The following is a 20679-nucleotide window of genomic DNA, read 5'->3' as shown; positions in this document are numbered from 1 at the left end:
TTTTCCCGCTGTCACTGGTAATTGAAATTTTCTTCCCTTTTTTACGATCAAATCTTCTTTTCTTACTTCTTCTATGAAGTTCATAAAACTTGTACCAACGGAATCACGAACATCAGCCTGAGACGTGTATGTTGGTAGCTTGTTCAAAACCGTTGAGGGAGAAAATGGATGGAAGCCATAATCCGGCTCTCACGTTGTCAGACGATGTGGCTTCGATGTGCTCTAGGGATTTTTGCACCAGCTGGGAGAAAAGTGATTTTGGGAGTACTTGTACTTTTTTCCTCGGCTAGTCTGGCGGTAATCATTGAGGACTTTTCTCCACGCAGTTTTAAGAGCTGAAAAATAACCTACATCGAGAGGTTGCAAGAGGTGGGTTGAATTCGGTATTAAGCAAATGAATGTAATGTTGTGTTCATTACAAAGTCGTAATGCTTTTAGAGATATATGGGCGCTAAGATTATCGCACAGCAATATCTTCCTACCATTTTGCTACTACTTGCAAAACTAAATTTTCAATTGATATGTAGCAACACAAATGATTCAAAGTTTTAATGATAACGGGTAACTTTGAACCGTTCAAAGTTACCCAAATTTCTCTGTTTGGTAACGTTGTCAAAATCTAATTCGTTTTACGCGTAAATACAAAACCAAATTAAATTATTCTTTAAAAAAAGCGATATATAAACCTCTACTTAAGTGTGGAAACCAAAACTTACCAGTCAATATTCAGATTTAGATATTTAATTCCGATTTTAAAACTGAACAACAAATCACACCAAACTACTTTCGCCAAGAAAAAACCGCGAAAGTTTAAAAAAATACAATTTGACATTACTTTTTTGTTTCATAACTTTCGTTTAACAATTTTGTTCCGATTTACACAGTTTCAATACTAAAAATAAAAGATTGCCATACATAAAATAAATTTTTAAATCTTTTACGCAACTACGTTCAAAGTTACACCACGATTTAAAGTTACCCGAATTGACTGTACAACATTTGAAAATGGAACTCTTTGGCTGTAGAATACAGTTTGTTTCATCTGACTGTCACTTGTTTTAAGAGGGAGCATGCCAAAAAAGTTTTGACGTTGGCTCCGCCCAAATTTGTGAAACAAATATATGTCTGAAGTTCGCGTGACATGCGACAAGTGATTTTGAATTTTGCGCATTAAAAGTACCAAATTCGTTTTAGCGGAATAACTCTAAAACTAAAGGGATTAAAAAAAATCCGTAGTGACAGTTGTCGATCATGCATAAATATAATTAATTGTCTAATTTCATCCGACTGTCACTTGTTTTAAGAGGGAGCATGCCAAAACAGTTTTGACGTTGGCTCCGTCCAAATTTGTGAAACAAATATATGCCTGAAGTTCGCGTGATATGCGACAAGAGATTTTGAATTTTGCGCCCAAAAAAGTACCAAATTCGTTTTAGCGGAATAACTCTAAAACTAAAGGGATTTAAAAAAATCCGTAGTGACAATTGTCGATCATGCATAAATATAATTAATTATCTAGTTTTTGTCCTAATAACCTGTAGCATTTCGAGGATAAATCGAAAAAATGTGAAAATTAGAAGTCATTTCGTGATTTTTATCTAGCGAGGAAACTTTATTGTTTTATGTTTCTGATTAATGTCTATGCTTGAATATATCGCGTAGTTACTCATACAATATTTGCTTTTTAACTTTAAAGTGGATATACCCCTCTAAAATCAAAAAGAAGATTAGGAATTTTTCCTCTGCTCCCTCTTAACATTGTGGCGCCATTTTAGAAATTGGTTGTCTACATCACTATGGATTTAACTCGTGAAAATTTTCGTAGTATGATTTTCTACGACTTTAAGTGAAACTGAACAGCTCAGCGGAGCTTCGCTCGGCTTCAGATTGCTTTTGGTGATGAAGTACCATGCAAGAAGACTATTTATAGGTGGTTTGCAGAATTCAAACGCGGTCGTGTGAATCTCAGTGAAGAATTTCGTGATGGTCGCCCGTCCACTGCTGTGAACAACAAAAACATCGATTTCTTACCAGATTCAACGAAGGGGCATCAAATTCGGTATGGGACATAGTAACAGGTGACGAAACATGAATTTATAGTTATGATCTCAAAACAAAGCAGGAATCGAGCGTATGGGTCTTTCGAGTTGAGCCGAAACCAACCAAAGTGGCGCACGTGCAAAGTGCCTCTAAGCGGACGATTGCTTCTTTTTTTAATAAAAGCGGACACGTGGCTACTGCTGCTTCGGAGAATCGTTATACCGTGAATAGTGATTGGTATACGACCATTTGCTTGCCGGAAGTTATTGACAAACTCCGTATAAATAACCGTAAACGCCGTATCTTCTATATATCTTGCACCACGATAATGCCAGTTCTCACACAACCAGACAGACAAATTACTTTTTGAAGCTGAACAACGTTCAACGTTGACCTTATGAGCCATTCCGACTTTGTGACTTCTATTTATTTCCAAAAATTAAGAACCAGTTTCGCGGTCAACGATTTTCATCACCTGAAGAGGCTTTCTAAGAGTATGAAAAATATGTTTCAGAGATTGTCAAGGAGGAGTGGCATAAATGTTTTCAAAATTGGTTCATTCGTATGAAAAAGTGCATTAACGATAACAGAGAATATTTTGAGAAACAATAAATTCATTTCTGACCATTTATAGTATTTTTTTCATATTCATTCCGGAAAGTTATAGTGCGCCTCACGTAATTTATCGGTTTTAACGATATAATTTTTGTCGTGATTTAAAAAAATATACAATTTAAACTAATCAGTAACACACAAGTGGACAAAAAGGTCACTTTTAACATCAAAATGTAATTTTTCTTACCCGTTATGATACACCACTTGCTGAAAAAAAATGGCACAACCGCTGTTGTCGACTGACGGCACGTACATAAACGAGTTTATTTCTGCTCCTGACCTCTTACCGCACTAGTCGAGTAATGTATTGACCAACGAGGAATCAAAGCTTAATTTTATCAACTTGCGATTTGTTAATTCAAAAAAGACCGCTATTTATAAGCAATAAAAGACTCAAAAGGCTGACTACAGGTGCACTTACCCTATATGATTTTTTAACTGGATTTTTTCAGTATCGTTAAAAGATAATTACTTGAGGCTTTAACTCACGTTTAATCAACATAATGGTAAAACAAAAACACAATAATTGATAAAATTCTTCTCGACGGATGAATTTCATATTTGATAAAATTCTTAATTTTTATTAAATAAAATAAAATAAAGTAAATTCCACTGCAGAATATAGTCGGGGAGTGACTTATTTGGCAAATTAAAATGGGGGATAGTGATGTTTATTTCCATAAGAAAAAGTAAAGTAAGCACTTGAAATAAATGTTCTGAATACATTGACAACCTGCAAGTAATATCTGTGCTCCCATTGTGACATTAACAAATGCAGTGAACTCTTGAGATAGGCGCGCGGCGATAAACTGCCTAACCTAACCTAAAACTCGTAAGTGCCTATTACGTTTTTAAGTTATAATAATAATAATAATATATAAATAATAATATATAAATATAAATAATAATGCCTTGTAAGCTAACCTTACATTATAATTATAAAAAAAACGGACCTCATAAGTTTGTGGAATTACATGTAATTGCCAAGTTTTATTGAAGTCGGTTAACAGAAAGTGGGCGAAATCCAATGAACAGTTCATCTCCTAATTTACCACAGAGGGTACCGATGGGTACCGTCTGTGTACACACTGCCGTGCTTACGATCTATTATTTCAAACATACTTTTAATATTGTAGGCACGGTAGCACAAGACACGTCGCTAATTGCCATGATATCCTGATAGAGCCAAGTGGTAGGAGGGATACTAAATATCAATCCCGTGGATATAAGAACTAAAATGACTTAAAATTATACCGTAGTCCCATGGGATAATCCAAGAGGCAAGAGTGATACTTACACCATAACACAGCGAATACAATGACATAGATACCGAGCGGATTGTCGATTAAGTTCTTAATTTTCACTTCTTGGCAGTATTTAGTCATGTTCACAAAAGGGCAGGCTTTGAAGTCATTGCACTTGGGACAAATCGGTAACTCTTCGTAGCGTCTTTCTTTGTAACCGAGCTTTGGTTCTCTGCTCAGGGTGCCAATCCACCTGAAGCTGTTATAATAACCCCTAATGACAAAGCATTCCCACATTAATATTGTTGAAAAATATATCTTTTAACTTACAAGGTGTTAGGAAGTTGTATACAAACTTTGAAGGTTTGTAACTTAAACTTTGATTGTTTGACTTTGTATTTACCGCCAAGAGAAAAAAAATTCATATGAACAAAGGTTGAAGCGAAATTCAAAATTTTGTTACGTCGTGGTGGTAATTAAGGCTACTTCCCTCGATGTGTGATTTTACGGATGATACCGAGCACAGCTGGCGATCACTGACAACCATTACGTAGCATTAGAGCTCCTTGTGAAAGAGTTCGTCCAGGGAACTGCCGCTTCACTTATTTCTGTCGCCAAGCAGTAATGTGAGCATTGCTGCGTTCCAGTTTGGAGTGTAAGGGTGCTGGTGAAATTACAGGCACACAGGACTTGTCAATTTAAGTCTCAGGTTGACGGGCGCAGTGGGAGTACCCCTCAGGTTTTTGCGATTTAAAGCTCTAAGTGGTACTGCATCTGTTACGGGCAGGTACGTGTGTTGCTTTCCACCAGGCGCACGGCTTCTTTGTCCTGTCACTTGGTATCATAAACAAAATACATACCGCAGCAAGTCTCGTCCAACAGTGCGTCTCCATCTGTATAGATGCGTGATTCGAAGATATTTTATGATTCCAGAAAGCCATGTGGAAGAAAACATGTCGCTACAGCCGCGGCTTTAATAATTATTTCTGCGCAACACAGACGAGCCTCTTCCCGTGGCGCCTTGGTGCGAGCTTGTGCTGGGTAATCCGTAACATTACAAATCATGAGAAGCACCTTAACAGGACAAAATACAAGAATCACGAAATAGCAGCCCACGGATATTTGAAAATCTTAAAAAAACCGAAGACAGGGTGTATGTAAAATAAAAGCATACGTAGTACCCACACATATGTACATACAAACTTCCTGCACCCAATATGGGTAAATACAGAAACATACCTAATAGTGATTACGGTTTCAGAATTTTTCTAAGGGGATTTGTTTATATAATAAGTATTAATATAACTTTGCAAACAACCTGTCTAAATATGTTCAAAGGCTTACCAACCGTAATAGGAGACCACCTGTGCATTATAAGGGCACGGTAAGTAGTTAGGTGATTTGGTGCAAAGGTAGTTGGCATCTTTCATTGTGTAGTATGGAAATGCTGTTACCAACTTCGTGAAGATGATTCGGTTATTGATCGCACCAGGTTCTACTATCAATTTAGTATACTTGTAACTTTGGTTGGAGCACGCGGCGTGACTGGCAGAAAATATTAATATTTGTTGTAAACATAATGTTGTTCCAAATAAGACTGCTGCAGATATGTGTGGTACTTGCTTTATATGTTTGTGAGATCTTGTGTATAAGCCCCCCACTAGCAGAGCCAAGCCAAATAAAAAATGCAGGATAAGCGCTTTGTTGTACAATTCAAAGAATCCAAAAAGAAAAGCAATCTGGAACAAAGGTACAACCACATCATGTTCTCAGCAAGAGTAAGTAAGTCAACAGACGATGCATCATATAAGGGAGTTCAAAACTACATTTCGTATGTGTATAATAGTCATGTATGTTTGAGGTCTAAACGCCAATGCATGGCTGCTTCGTTTCAAAACAAGAGGAACACACTCTGAATTCTGCTGTACACTCTAAATACCCTATTATCGATGTTGCCAGTTAGTGTTACGCTTATATAGGGTTTAAAATATTGTGGTAAAAAGTATACTTAGTAATTTGATTGCCATGTTCGATTGGTACAACGCTGTTCCAATGTCTACTTGCACTCAAATGTCCTGGGCCCCTTTATGACTGTAAAATAACGTCATCCATCTAAAATACTAGAAACCCGATTATGCGAATCAAACAAAGTGTTACTAACGACGAAATGTTTTATAACTCCTTTTATTAAATAATGTCGGACGAAGGACGAAGTTCAATGGAGAGAAATGTCTTTCGAAGAATTGTAATTTATTTTTATTACACGTTGACGTATTGCGCCATTATTTTGTGTTTCTTTATTATTTTTTATACTATTTTTTGTTTCATATCAATATTATTGTTGGATCATTATTTATCTTTTCACATTGTATTATAAATTGTATTATTGTGACATTGATAACATGAAAGAAATGTATCTATTCTATTGTGTTCTATTCAAAATCACGTATTTTTAACGTTGTAAATGTACGAATTACGGTTGTTTTCAATAAAAATGTATTTACTGTACGTATTTTTAATCAACCTCGGTGAATTGCACATGACGGGTTCGATATTTATTTATAATTGTTCTGAGAAAATATCAACGATGCCACAATATTACATCGCCACGTTACACGTATTATAACGTTAAAACCAATGTTTAGAAATATAAATCATATTAATTAAATTGTACATGTACATTGAAAGTCACGTATTTTATTACTATATATATATAAAAGCTACAAGTTTAGACTCACTGATAGAAATAGAACGCATACTTTCCGATATGGTGGAAAAAATATATTAATATTGTTCTACGCGGATACGTTCCAAAGCAAAGAATCAAATATGAAAGGACCTGAATGTGGAAAATATAGAGTGATGAACGGCCTGCAAAAACTATAATATAGGTATGGAGGGAATATTTGTGCATTTTCAAGAGGTACACCTTGGACAATTTCCGCCTGAAGTAAAAAATGTTCGAAATTCAAGTAAACAAGATGGCCGTCATACAAATTTCAAAGTCTTCTGTCACGGAAACTATTAGAGATAGGTAGGAGGTGTTCGAAGGAACTGGTCAACACTGGTCAACAAAAATTCAAAAAAATTCAAGATGGCGAATGGTTAAAAAAAATTCAAGATGGCGAATTCAAAATGGCGGCCGAAGAAAAATTTGCATCGATCCGGCTGAAAATTGGCATTCGAGGGTCTTTAGGAGTTAAGGACTCCTAAAGACCCTCGCATCATAATTTGGGATCAAACATTTATTTTTGCCATTGTTTATTATGACTGCCATATAAGTGTTTTTTCGTTAAAAATAGCTGCCGAGAGAGACTTACTCTGATTCGGCTGAAAATTCGCCTTTAGGAGTACCGGATAATAATTTGCGATCAAAATGTATTTTTCGCCTTTTTTCAATGTGGTTATACAAATATTTTTAGCGGCAGATAAATATTTGCTCCAATTCGACTGAAAATCAGCATGTGGGGTCTGTATGAGTGTTTAGTAAAAATTTTCGGTCAAAATTTATTTGTCGCCATTTTTGAATGTGGCTGCCATACAAACATTTTTGGCGATAGATAAAAATTTCTTCCAATTCGACTGAAAATGGCATGGTTTCAATCATAATTTGGGGTAAAAATTTTGTTTCACCGTCATACACGTGTTCTTTTTTTTATGTAAATGGCTTTTGAAAAAATTTGCTTTGCGCCGGCTGAAAATAGGCACGACAAGATTTCTAGGATTGTCTGATAATAATTTGTGGTTAAAATATATTTTTGCTATTTTCAAATATGGCCGCCATTAAACAGCTATTTAAATTTTTTAAAACAACCTCATAAGTGCCGAGATTCGTGGAGGGCGAAGCCCGAAACGTTCGCTCGCCATCGTACGGAGGTAATATACAGAGGCGTAATAGATTACAATTGTTGTAATATAGTAACGCATACTTTCCGATGTAGTGAAAACGAGATACTTATAATAGCGTTGTTGTATCTCGGCCGTCTCTCTGTTAGATTCCTTTTTTTAGAAGCTATGCCAAAGAGAAATATTTAGGGGGAAAAAATTACAAACTTCTGTCGAATTTCCTGTACCATCAATACCAGAATAATGATAACTTGGAGAGCAATACCCAGAATACTCAGGCCCAAATCAACTTAGAAATGTTCGTTTCTTAAAATAGCTCAATCGGGAATCGAAGCTCCTTATCAAGCACCCATAGTACTAACTGCTGTGCCACCGAAGAGCATGAGCACGCCCCGTAATCTGAACCCGACCACGCGCCGCAGGCAGTAATTTATACTATAATAATGGTACTCAATTTTCTTATGGATACAACATAAGCGAAGACGCAAATAGAGCTATAAAATCTACAAAACAGACGTCTTCTAGCATACAACAATGTATTAATGTCATTATTTTAACTCTGTTAATATAGGTGCCGAGCTTATGTATCTGCATAATCGAATACAATAAGAAATAATTTACATAAATAATGTTAGACATTTTTTAAATACCGCCTTGGTTCGTACCTGGCTGTCGTTTCAATGCGTGATACATTACATCTTACGTATTTTGTACTGTGAATCGATTTTCTGCAGCCGTCTTTGTGTTTTACTAGCATTTCTATTAAATAAGCGCAACGTCTAGATTTGCTGGAATGCGCAGAGAATTCTGGTTGTATATGTATCAAACTGCGTCTAGACAATTGTCTGTCCATTCCACTTTGGTAATTTTTGCCTGTATGAGCGATATGTTATCTCTTTCTATCGCATTGAAATATTGAAACAGAATAAAATCAATCCGTCAAGACCGCCGCAAAAGCCCTGTAAGCCTAATCGATATGGCGGGAATGTGAACTAAACATTATATCGTATACATTTTGACAGTAATTTACTCCCCGCGCCTTCCCCTTCATCGCAACAAGCGCCACCGTTTTATATGTATGTGTTACTCCTCACAGTCGTAACGCCCCCATCTTATATCTACTTGTAATTTAGCTATGTTGTTAGGTAACAACTACACGTGCAATTGTACGCAAGTGCTTTTACAATACCGTGTTGTAGGCAAAGTAGAACGTCGTTCCTTTTCGAAACTAACCGTTTTTAATTATAAATAAAATCATTGTATCTGTGTAGTCCCATTCTTCTATTTATTTATAATTTAAATTCACCACATTTTGTTTTTAATAAAAAATTACAAATTACTGGCTATCCTACCTTTTTTGGCCGTATTATACTTGTATTACTGTCATTAACCACATTCAAAAATTACATATCTGTCTGTACAAATCAGCACCTATTTATTACTTGAACAGGCAGATACTAATGATTTCCATTTTATTGCAATTCTGACAGGTTAGTTTCGTCTCTTCTACATGCAAGTCGTCTAAACTCTAATTAAACTAATAACACTGTCGTCTTTACTTAATTTATTTGTTCTTGTCCAACAAAACATAAAAATACCAGACATGAAACCAGTTTTAGTTAGAAAGGCCTTCTGGACCCCCCAGCGTAAGATTCTGATTACAGCCCTGACCCTTATATCCAAAATCCTTGTACGCTTCTGGTAGCCTGGGAGTTCGAGCTCGTTTTTCATACAAATCTGCCCAAAACGCCGCGGAATGTCGCTAATAAACCGGTAAGTTAGACTGTTCTGCATTTTCTCAGAAAAATTAATAAATGAACAAATAATGCGCTTTTAATCGGAGTTCCAACTGATTTCTTACAACATCTCAAGATAAATTTTAAACTAAAAATATTGTGGTAATCCTTATTTTTAGTACCCTTCTAAATACTATATAGAGCCTGTGAGAGTCAGAATTGTTAAGGTACACCCACCATAACGAATCCTTACAAATTTAGTATAAAAAAATGTACCTAATTTGCACGATTTAGTACCTCTGTTTTAAAAACATTTCCATCAGAACGAAGTTATAGTAATATCAAAGGTACACCCGCCGTATTGACTATCCATATGAGAGAACGAGACTATTTACGTCATTTACATTTTTTTCGGATTAACACAAACCCACAAACTATCAAAGAAAGATTTTGGACAACGATACTATAGAGTCGCCTTGATGTGAATCGTATGTTTTAAAGGTTATTAAATGTTATTAATAACTAACAAAATATTATTTGATTCTTTTTATGGCATAGGGTTGTCTGTGAGAAGTCCGAAATGATATAATGAATTTTCATAATTGCGGGGAAGCGAACTGTGTCTCCCTTGTGCATTTTTGTGCGCCTGTTTTTTTTATGGGATCAAAAGCTAAAGGCACATTCACGTATTATGGTGCACACAAACAGTTCTTTGTACGCATTTTATATCGCACTAATACAAGGAATTATTTTATTAATTCCAATCACGGCCGTAAGCAGGTTTGCTGTATTTTTTTACCATTAAATTGTTTAAAAGTAAAAGGGATAACCATTATTTAAAGAAGTGCATTGCTCACTTATAACATTATGACTTTGTGGAACAGAATGAACATTTCGAAAAGTAAGTAAAAAGGTAAAGCACAATGGAAAAAGAAAATAAATTTATTTTGTTAATAAACAAACGTGGGATTGAAACGTGGGATGTAAGGGGGCACACACCATCACAGCTCTTATTGTCAACCTCACCTGCACGCGGTACATCCTGCAGTAACCGACGAGGCTCTGGCGACCGGTAGTAGGCGGTTTAGCCCTTCCCCACATTGGCGCTGTCAAATCTGCTGGCTACCGACGGGCAGCAGCGTCGGTAGTACAAAGGCAGCGCCCTGCGATCTCCAACCCGCATGCCCAGCGTGGAGATTATGGGCAATAACCCCCTTCATGGACGGCACAACCAATCGAAGGCCCCCAGTTCCCGGTCGCCCCGCTATTCCTGGTCACGGTAGCGGCCATGGTACCGGCGGGGTAGGGGGTGCTAAGAATCCCCGGGCTACCGCAGGCTACCACAAACAACTGACCCTGGCTACGTTTAACGGACGAACTCTTAGGCTTGACGAACACCTTGCAAAGTTGGAAGTGGAACTGGAGAACATTAGATGGCATGTTCTGGGGCTGTGTGAAGTCCGAAGAGAGGGAGAGGACACCATAACCCTAGACTCGGGCCATCTACTGTACTTCCGCGAGGGTGATCAAACATCCCAAGGTGGTATAGGATTCCTCGTCAACAGAGTCCTCTCTAACAACGTTGAAGAGATCTCCAGTGTGTCGAACAGGGTAGCGTACATGATCCTTCGGCTATCAAAAAGGTATAGCCTGAAGATCATTCAGGCCTACGCACCGACCTCGACACATTCGGATGACGATGTAGAAGATATGTACGAGGACATATCGAAAGCCTTACACAACACCACCAAGGCTCACTTCAACGTTGTTATGGGGGACTTTAACGCTAAAGTGGGATTCCCAAATCTTGACGAGTCTCGAGTCGGCCCGCATGGTTATGGAGTAAGGAATCACAGGGGGCAAACGCTAGTCAACTTCCTCGAGCACGAGGGGCTCTTCTTGATGAATTCGTTCTTCAAGAAGAAGCCTCAAAGGAAGTGGACTTGGCGAAGCCCCGACGCTGTGACTAAAAATGAGATCGATTTCATCCTGACGGACAAGAGACACATATTCAGAGATGTCTCAGTGATCAACAGGTTTAGCACCGGATCTGATCACCGACTTGTACGAGGCTCTCTGAATATCGATGTCAAACTTGAAAGAAGCCGCTTGATGAAGTCCACGCTCCGTCCTAATCCACTCCAGATCATGGCGGGCTCCGAGAAGTTCCATGAACTTCTCGAAGCGAGATTCGTCGAGCTGGAACCCACCGAGGACGTTGGCGAGGCCCTACAAAGCGTGGTTGGGACGCTGAGAAGCGAGGGCATCAAATTCTGTCATTTGCTGCGTACGGGAAAGAAGTCTAAACTCTCGGATGAGACTCTGCGACTTATGACGAAAAGACGCGATGACATCCAGGCCACTTCGTCAGAGAGGTCATACCTAAACAAGCAGATTGCGAGGATGGTACGGCGTGACCTTCGGAGTTCCCATACACGCCTCATTGAGGAGGCGATAGAGCGAAACCGAGGGTCCAAAGTATTCACTCAGCAGCTTGGAAGGAGCCACCTGACGAAGCTTACAACGCACGATGGCCTAACCGTTACGTCAAAGCCGCAGATACTCGCCGAGATAGAGGACTTCTATGGCCGTTTGTACGCTGTAAATGCTCCTCGGGTCCAGCGTGACAATCACGATTTGAGAGCCACCTTGACGCGCCACTATACCGACGACCTGCCAGAAATCAGTCAAGACGAGATCGTGTTGGCTCTAAAACAGCTTAAAAATGGAAAAGCCCCCGGTGAAGACGGAGTTACTTCGGAGCTTTTGAAGTCTGGAGGAGTTCCTATTATCCAGGAAATTCAGAAGCTCTTTAACTTGGTCATTCACTGCGGGAGAACTCCACGGGCGTGGAACAGGAGTATTGTAGTTCTCTTCTTTAAAAAGGGAGATAAAACTCTACTGAAAAACTACCGACCCATCTCACTCCTGAGTCACGTCTACAAGCTGTTTTCTAGAGTCATCACGAATCGCCTCGCAAGAAGACTCGACGAGTTTCAGCCACCGGAACAGGGCGGGTTTCGGGGAGGATATGGCACCATAGACCACATACACACAGTGAGGCAGATTATACAGAAGTCCGAAGAGTATAATCGGCCCCTGTGTTTAGCTTTCGTGGACTATGAGAAGGCCTTTGACTCTGTCGAAACCTGGGCTGTCCTGGAATCCTTACAGCGGTGCCAAGTGGACTATCGTTATATACAAGTGTTGAGATGTCTTTACCATGCTGCTACCATGAGTGTCCAAGTACAGGACCAGCAGTCTAAACCTATCCAATTACGCAGAGGGGTGAGACAGGGGGATGTCATATCCCCGAAACTGTTCACCGCTGCATTGGAGGATATGTTTAAGACGCTGGACTGGAAAAGGATGGGCATTAACATAAACGGCGAGTACATCTCACACTTGCGATTTGCAGATGACATAGTCCTAATGGCAGAATCGCTGGAGGAACTGGATCAGATGCTGAAATGCCTAGCATCCGCCTCGCGGCGGATTGGTCTCGGCATGAACTTTGATAAAACCAAAGTCATGATCAATGACCACATTGATCCGAGACCCATCTGCGTCAATGGCCACCTTCTTGAAGTTGTTTCTGAATACACTTACCTCGGGCAGATTCTGCAGTTAGGTAGAAATAACTTCGAGAAGGAGGCCAGGAGGAGGATTCAGCTTGGCTGGGCAGCGTTTGGGAAGCTACGTCGAGTCTTTTCGTCACCCATCCCGCAGAGCTTGAAAACAAAGGTTTTCAACCAGTGCGTCCTACCAGTTCTAACGTACGGAGCTGAGTCGTGGACACTCACGATACGGCTAGTCCACCAGTTTAAAGTCGCTCAGCGAGCTATGGAACGAGCTATGCTCGGAGTTTCTCTGAAAGATAAACTCCGTAATGAGGTTATCAGACAGAGAACCAAAGTGATCGACATAGCTCTTCGGATAAGCAAGCTGAAGTGGCAGCGGGCTGGACATATCTGCCGAAGAACCGACAACCGCTGGGGTAAACGAGTTCTTGAGTGGAGACCACGACTTGGCAAACGTAGTGTGGTTCGCCCTCCAGACAGATGGAGTGACGATCTGCGGAAGATTGCTGGCAAGAAATGGATGCGTCAAGCCGAGAACAGGGCGAAATGGCGTGCATTAGGGGAGGCCTATGTCCAGCAGTGGACTGCAATAGGCTGATGATGATGATGATGAAACAAACGTGAAAACTGGTGATAATTGTCCGCCAACAGAGAAATGAAAGCTTGCAGCCAAATAATTCAAATAAAGCATGTTCTAACCATTTTAAGGCGATTATTGAAAAACACAGCATTTCCTGTTGTAGTGGTAAAATTTAAAGTTACTCGTCAGTCATTATTTAAGCATATCGCACATAACAACTGCCAGTCCGAACAGTCTTACTAATGACAAAGTTTCTGATATGGAATCTATATTTGACCTCGAAAAATCACTTTTAAGTAAACACATAACAAAAATTAAATAAAAGATTATTTTACACTAACGTAAAATTTTATTCATCAGCATCATCTGCATGTATGTAGGCGTGAGGGAGCTTTTGTTAAGGCATCTGTTCTAATTCAATTCTTTGTTTACTTACAATTGCGATGCACTTTTGACTGACCTCATTCGTGGGAACCATTGGCCTCATTCGTGAAACCCTATATTTTTTAAAGTATTTTTTAATATATTATTTAGATCACAATTAGCAATCATCATCTTCTATATAAAGCAAATTACATAGATAGAAAAAAAACGTAGAACAAGTAATTCCACCGCCTTCAATGTTCATATGTATAATGTATAACACGTGTAATCTATAATGATCACACTCGCTACTGAAATAATTTATTTTTTGTATCAAGATAGAATCAAAGAAGAAGAAGAATGAATGAAGAAAGCACATATTTTTGAACATAATATTGCAATAAATATTCTTGTTATTTACGCGTGATACGATCACATTTGTCCCTTTGCTCGAAACAAACTTCAAACAATTTTTTAAGTATAACATCGTTGCAACAAAAGCTTTTGACGTCGCTCTTTGTGTTCAAGTCCAAAAATCAACCATTTCAGCTTCTAGTGGAAGCTGAATATGGTGAAATTTTTAGCCATTTAATTTTTGCAAGCAAAATTAAGCAGTATACAGCATAATTTTACTATGGACATTAAAGGTTTTAGTGCCGGATGCACCTATGACTGGATTCAATAAAACTGCCGATTATTTATACTAAGAAGATCTGGAGGCTGGTTTGTCTGGTAAGGTTGGCTGCTAGCTCTTCTTCGGGTTTTTCTATGTGTTTCGAGGTTAGGCTGTTTTTGGACTGTGTGTCTATTGGCGCCAGTGCGTCTTTTATAAGTGAGCGAGACTTGCTTTCCCGCCAAAAGTTTAACTCACCCCCTTCGTACTATTTATTCATGTTTCACATATTCTTTATTACAAATATTTTCTATATATTATACATAATGTCTTAAAACTAACATAAGTGGTATATAACGGCATTAGTTGTGCGCCCGCAGGCGATTTGTGCCGGGCGAGGTATTTATAGTATCCTACCCCCCGCTTCTTCGGGTGTATAAGTAGTCGACCTAGCTGCGCGTGTGCTCATCCGCGTGCGAGTCGGATCACGCAGGTATATTCTTTATTTTACTCATTATTTCAACTAAATACCTGTTTGATCCTTATTGGATTGGTTATATACACAACTTTATTTCTACCACTTAAGACTACTAGAACAAGTTGACGTAATACTTTGTACAACAAATAAACCTTAAACTATTTACACATAACTTGTACAACAACTACCACCACTACCACCTTTTTATTTCTCTTTTTATACTTCAGTGGTGTGTTGCTAATAATAAGAAATTTAAAACAATATAGATAAGCAATTGGCAATTTGACATTGCTTAATCTCAGTATGCTTTTTATGTAAATTAATAGGCAAATGAATAGACGAGCCACTTGGTGGGAGGTGGTTATCGTCGCGGACATTTGCAACATCATATGAGCTGCCTGTGCGTTGCCGGTTTCGGTTTTGAAAAGTAGGGGTGCTGGTGATATTACAGGCACATGGAGCTTGTCAACTTATGCAACAGGGTGACAGGAGCAGTGGCAGAGTCCCTCTGATTTTGCAGTCTAAAGCTTTACGGGTGTGTCGCTTGGTAAGCGACATACCCGTAAAGCTTTAGACCAGGCGCAAGACTTATTAGTGTCCTCCTTGGCTTCATAACAAAATTAAAATAACTAAACAAATTTCTTTATTTAATATATTGTGCGATAATGCTTCTGCTTAACAAGAAGCAAGTAGCTATAGGTACGACGTACGTATTGGGATTTGAAGGATGAAATTTAATTTGTTCATATTTACGGGATTTTTTTTTGTTATTTTTTACTGCCTATTTATTAGCTATACCCGGCATGGTTTGTAGTACCATTGAAAACGTGTGATGAAAATGTGTTGAGTTGAGAAATTGGCAACCTGCTCACAAAAGGTATCAAGTCTATATAGTAGTATACCTACTGGATTGGACCAACGTGGTAGATCATAGTCCACCTTAAACCTTTCCTTAGAAGAGATTCATGCCCAGTAGGGGGATGTAAGACTCTAAAAAGTTTTGCGGATAAATGGCCTTAACACTTACGTTCCTAAGGAGTTCCGCTTAACATACTAACATATATTCACTTTTATAATAGATTTAATCTATGATTCATGCCGTCACTGCCATTCGAGCACTCACCTCATATTTTTGTCTAATTTTCATCCCTACCAAGCAAGCCCTGCTCTTCTTGCTCTCTCTTACTGTTTACATGACGATGGTTGAAACGATAAACGCGTATCGATTATTCTAGACTTTAGCGCGCATGTCTAATGACCTAGAGCCAGTGTTTTAGTCTAGACACACATTCAATTCTTTATAAAATAATAATCGATGTGCGATTTCTATAGCACTTTTAAACAAATGTATTCTTACAGTTTAGAAATTAAATAAAAATAGAGGACTTATTGTCACAACAAAAGAATCTTCTTTGTGTGGTAACCGGTTCGAAGAGTTACTAATTATCTAATTAGTAACTTTTCGAACAAGTTGCCACAGTCTCCTTTCCACTATCGTATCGCCCACCAAAGATGTAGAGCACATCCTAACATCCTGGCACTGTAAGACCACGTGGGCGTTTTACGCTTGTTCCTTATTCTTCAATCTTCTTCCTGAAGTAGGGTAAACTGGGTACGGTTGAAACAAACGACGATTGAAACAGAGCAAATATCTTTCGAACCATATGAGATAAGGCGAGGGGTCCAAGGGGCGAAAAAAGCGGACAACAAGTCCCAACACGAGTCACATTGTTGTATCGCTCAACGCGTGTTGCAGTTGTTTATAGGAAGCCCTATTGTGTTTTGAAAATCAAAAGTAAGTATTTTTATTCGATGACTTCCAGTTATTATGATTATTATTGAAGTCTGACTATTGAGTTTATTGTTGTGTTTGAATAAAAGCTTGTAGAATAGGATAGTATGATTAGTTTTAATGTGTCATTATTGCCACCCAAACTAGAAACAGCCTTGTACCTGAAAGAGAGGTTGGGGACGGTTGAAACAACAAATTAATTTAATTTTCTTGTTTTCTAGATATCTTCCAGAGAAAAAAACACTTAAAGACTTCGAGGGCGCAATTCGACGAAACGAGGTAAAAAGACGCTTTCGAGAAAGTAAAGGCACGAAATTCGTTGTATGTTGCCGAGAAGCATGGAGTGAACCACTGTTCGCTTCTAAGATATATAAAAGCGAGGTGCATCTTGCATCTAGCGTCAAATAGACCAAATCCCGAAAATACAACAGAGCTAGAGCCTGTTCCTATAAGAAATACTGGCACATCTGATGATGAAAATACTCCACTATCGTCTTCTTTCTTAATTAATGAACCACCAGTAGAGACGGTGACTCAACAACAGGCTATCAATATTACATATTTATTTGAAGGTCCGGACACTTTGAATGCACCATCTAGACTTCCTAGCAGCGGTATCCATCAAACTTCGCCTAAGCCCTTCTATACGAGCTCAAACAATTCCTTCTGGCACTCCTTTTGTATTTATGCCGAAGACTGTACGACCATTACCAAAAGCTCCATGGAAAAAAGCAAACAGAAGGCTGAAAACCAGAAAGTCTACAATTCACACTGATACTCCAGAGAAAGAAGAAATAAGAAAGGACATACGAAAGCGACAGACAGAGTGACAGAGACATGAAAACAGATTGAAACCGACGCAAGCAAAGCAAATTCGGAAAAGATTGATGGAGAAAAAGTACTTAATAGAAATACCACAAAAGGGATAAACACCACTACACAACAGGAATGGAATTATCAGAAGGGAAAGTAGTACTGCCTTGTTGTTTGTTTGCGTTTTCAAAGAACAAACCCGGAGAAAAATGGATACATTGCACGAATTATAAACTGTGTCATAGAATAAGTAATCAGTCACGAATATTTTAAGTTGTGTGTAAAGGCTGACTAAAATATGATTAATTTAATAGTATCTGTAATACATTGGAGACAGTCAAACAGCGCTATAATAATTAATAAACGTGGTATACTTCGTATTATTTGCTTGAGTTTCAATCGACCCCACTCACTGTTTCAATTTTCTTCTTTTTTTCAAATTTCAATTCAATTTCAATTGGACTTTTTGTTTAAATTTGATCTTGTACTAAAAATAACACATAGGGTGCCAAATTATCACAGTCCATTGATTGATTTCTATCACGCTCTTGTTAATAATATAAGTTCATCAATGATCGGCTCAAAAATGGTAATACTACGGACTATACAAGCGAAATTGTTTCAACCGTACCCAGTCTATTTCCTTTGCGCTATGACATGGAGTTCTTTAAATAGGTATCGACTGGGCTCTCAAAGGCCGACAACGCATAGGCAGCTCATATGATGTTGCAAATGTCCATAGGCGACAATAACCACCTCCCACCAAGTGGCTCGTCTACTCGTTTGCCTACTAATGTACATAAAAAAGATGTGAGGTCTGTGCATGGAAGCATACTGAGATTAAGCATTGTCAAATTGCCCATTGCTTACCTACATTGTTTTAAATTTCTTATTATTATCAACACAACACTGAAATATAAAAAGAGAAATAAGAATGTGGTAGTGGTGGTAGTAAACAAAAAAGTAAGTAATTAAATAGTGGGTTTTTGAATAGGTTTGCCTTACTTTGAAATCATATGCTCTCACACGTTTGAATTGAATATATGTATTGGGTTTGATATGTAATAAAAATTTAATTCAATTTTAATTTAATTCAGGTTCACCGAAAAGTTTTGCACATAATGTTCATATTATGAACAATATTACCGGTGCTAATTCTCGCAATTTTATGCTATTATGTTCGCTGCAACAGACGTACAACTTTTTTATGATGGTTTATGATACCATAGGTCGTCGGGACATACAAGTTGTGCGCATGGTGGCAAGCGACACATCTATCCAGTTCAGTCCCGTTGCAGTGCCGTTAAAAGCTTTATATCGCAAAGGTCTGAGGAATAATTCTACTGGCCCGTCATCCTGATACACAAGATGAAAAGCCTCATGTGCCCGTAATTTCATCAACACCCTTACCCTGCAAAACCAAAACGCAGTAATACTCACATTACTGCTTGGCGGTAGAAACAGGTAAGGTGGCAGCACTTTTCTGGACGAACTCTTTCACACTACTACTCCTAATCGTTTAATATTCAAACAATAGTATCTAATATAGTGGTTCATATGGTATAAAGCAATGGCATTATACTTGTATAAAACATTTGCAAAAAGCAAAATAAGTGTAAGACGCTTTAAAGATAGATACGTAAATTTTATTTCAAATGTAATTTCCTTAACGATGAATTTACATTTCTGGAAATACGATAACTTTAAAAAAGAATCTGAAATAGGTCGTAATTAGTAGCAAGATATTATAAATTTATCCTGGCCCGAATATCACCTAACGATTGTGTATGTACACACAAAGGCAAAATACGGAGTGGCATCATCAGTAGGTAACACCAAAGCCTAGGATCTACAGAATAGAAAGTACAGTCAACAGCATTTTTTTATGTACAGGTAAATGTATTACGCATACCCCGCCGCGGACGATGACATGGCGGGCTACTGTGGGACTCTCATCCGTGGACCCACCCGGCGAGAAAAGCTCGCCCGATAGATCCTCGGAGGCCTACCCGCTACAAACCTGTGTATGCACCCTCTCTCATGGGTGCCGGTTCGTGGGATCCCGCTAATATTCATTACTCGCAAATGTAATAGTGTACCTAAGGTGTTTTAAGAATTTCATTTTCATTTTTTTAATTTATATTTGAATTTTAAGAATTTTTTTTACGAGGGAAAAATATTTATTTTAATTTTTATTCACAAGGCAGCCATTGACTACCCCTGACCTTTAAAATGCCTCATTAACAGAAATGGTCAAATCTATCATGCAACATTCAAAATCGGTCAAATCCATCAAATTCACTAGATAACTCTATATTTTAGACCATTTATGTATGGGACTAGAGCTGGTTTTTACGTAGGAGTAGAGGAAATGGTTGTAATGTAGCCCCCTACTTTGGTTTATTGGTTTCATTTAAAAAATACTTGACGAAGAAATTATATATACACGTTATGGTGATCTTTATTAATTTACCTATGCATACTTTACAATGGAATAAATAAAATAACCACAGGATAATAAAAAATATAGGTATTTAAAAAATAATCAAATTTGGCAACTCGAAATCAAGAGAGGGTTATATGGCACCCGGGGGGTCATATTAAATGTATTGACCTTAATAAAAAATCTATCGGCAAAAATCGGAGATGTAATATTCGCCTTCAGGACCTGCACACGCTGTATGAGCCCATAAGTTGCAACTCTGACATTGAATCCACTCCTCTCCACGTCTGTCGTCAGAATACTTGGTATAGAATATGCTATTTGTATCTAAGCCTATATAATATCTAAGGATACCTGAATCCTATTTGGGTAGATGTCGTTTTCATATTCAGAGTCCGTTGTATAACAGCTACACTTTCAGACTACTCCTGAGTGTGACGTCTCTCTGGCGTCTATTAGCCCTGCAGCCACTAGCCCCTCCAACTTGACTATCGAGATCGCGTCCCCATCCACGTCCGTCCGCCAATTGATAGGC

The 20679-nt window shown here is 38.4% G+C and overlaps 1 protein-coding gene across 1 annotated transcript in view; it reads right to left on the bottom strand.

The window, feature by feature from the left end:
* Window positions 1-20679, bottom strand: part of LOC113226275 (anoctamin-4-like) — an 87955-nt gene that overhangs the window by 16122 nt on the left and 51154 nt on the right. Inside the window, exons 8-10 of the mRNA XM_026458843.1 lie at window positions 5523-5638; window positions 5244-5444; window positions 3953-4173 (exon numbers count right to left, since the gene is read on the bottom strand). Coding sequence (XP_026314628.1) covers window positions 3953-4173; window positions 5244-5444; window positions 5523-5638 — 538 coding nt within the window. The remainder of the gene's footprint in view (window positions 1-3952; window positions 4174-5243; window positions 5445-5522; window positions 5639-20679) is intronic.

This window comes from Hyposmocoma kahamanoa, unplaced genomic scaffold, assembly GCF_003589595.1.
Source record: "Hyposmocoma kahamanoa isolate Upper Pololo Valley unplaced genomic scaffold, ASM358959v1 100021, whole genome shotgun sequence".
In the NCBI taxonomy this organism is placed as follows: Eukaryota; Metazoa; Arthropoda; class Insecta; order Lepidoptera; family Cosmopterigidae; genus Hyposmocoma; species Hyposmocoma kahamanoa.
The sequence above is the reverse complement of the archived record's forward strand: the minus strand, read 5'-3'. Positions and strand labels throughout refer to the sequence as shown.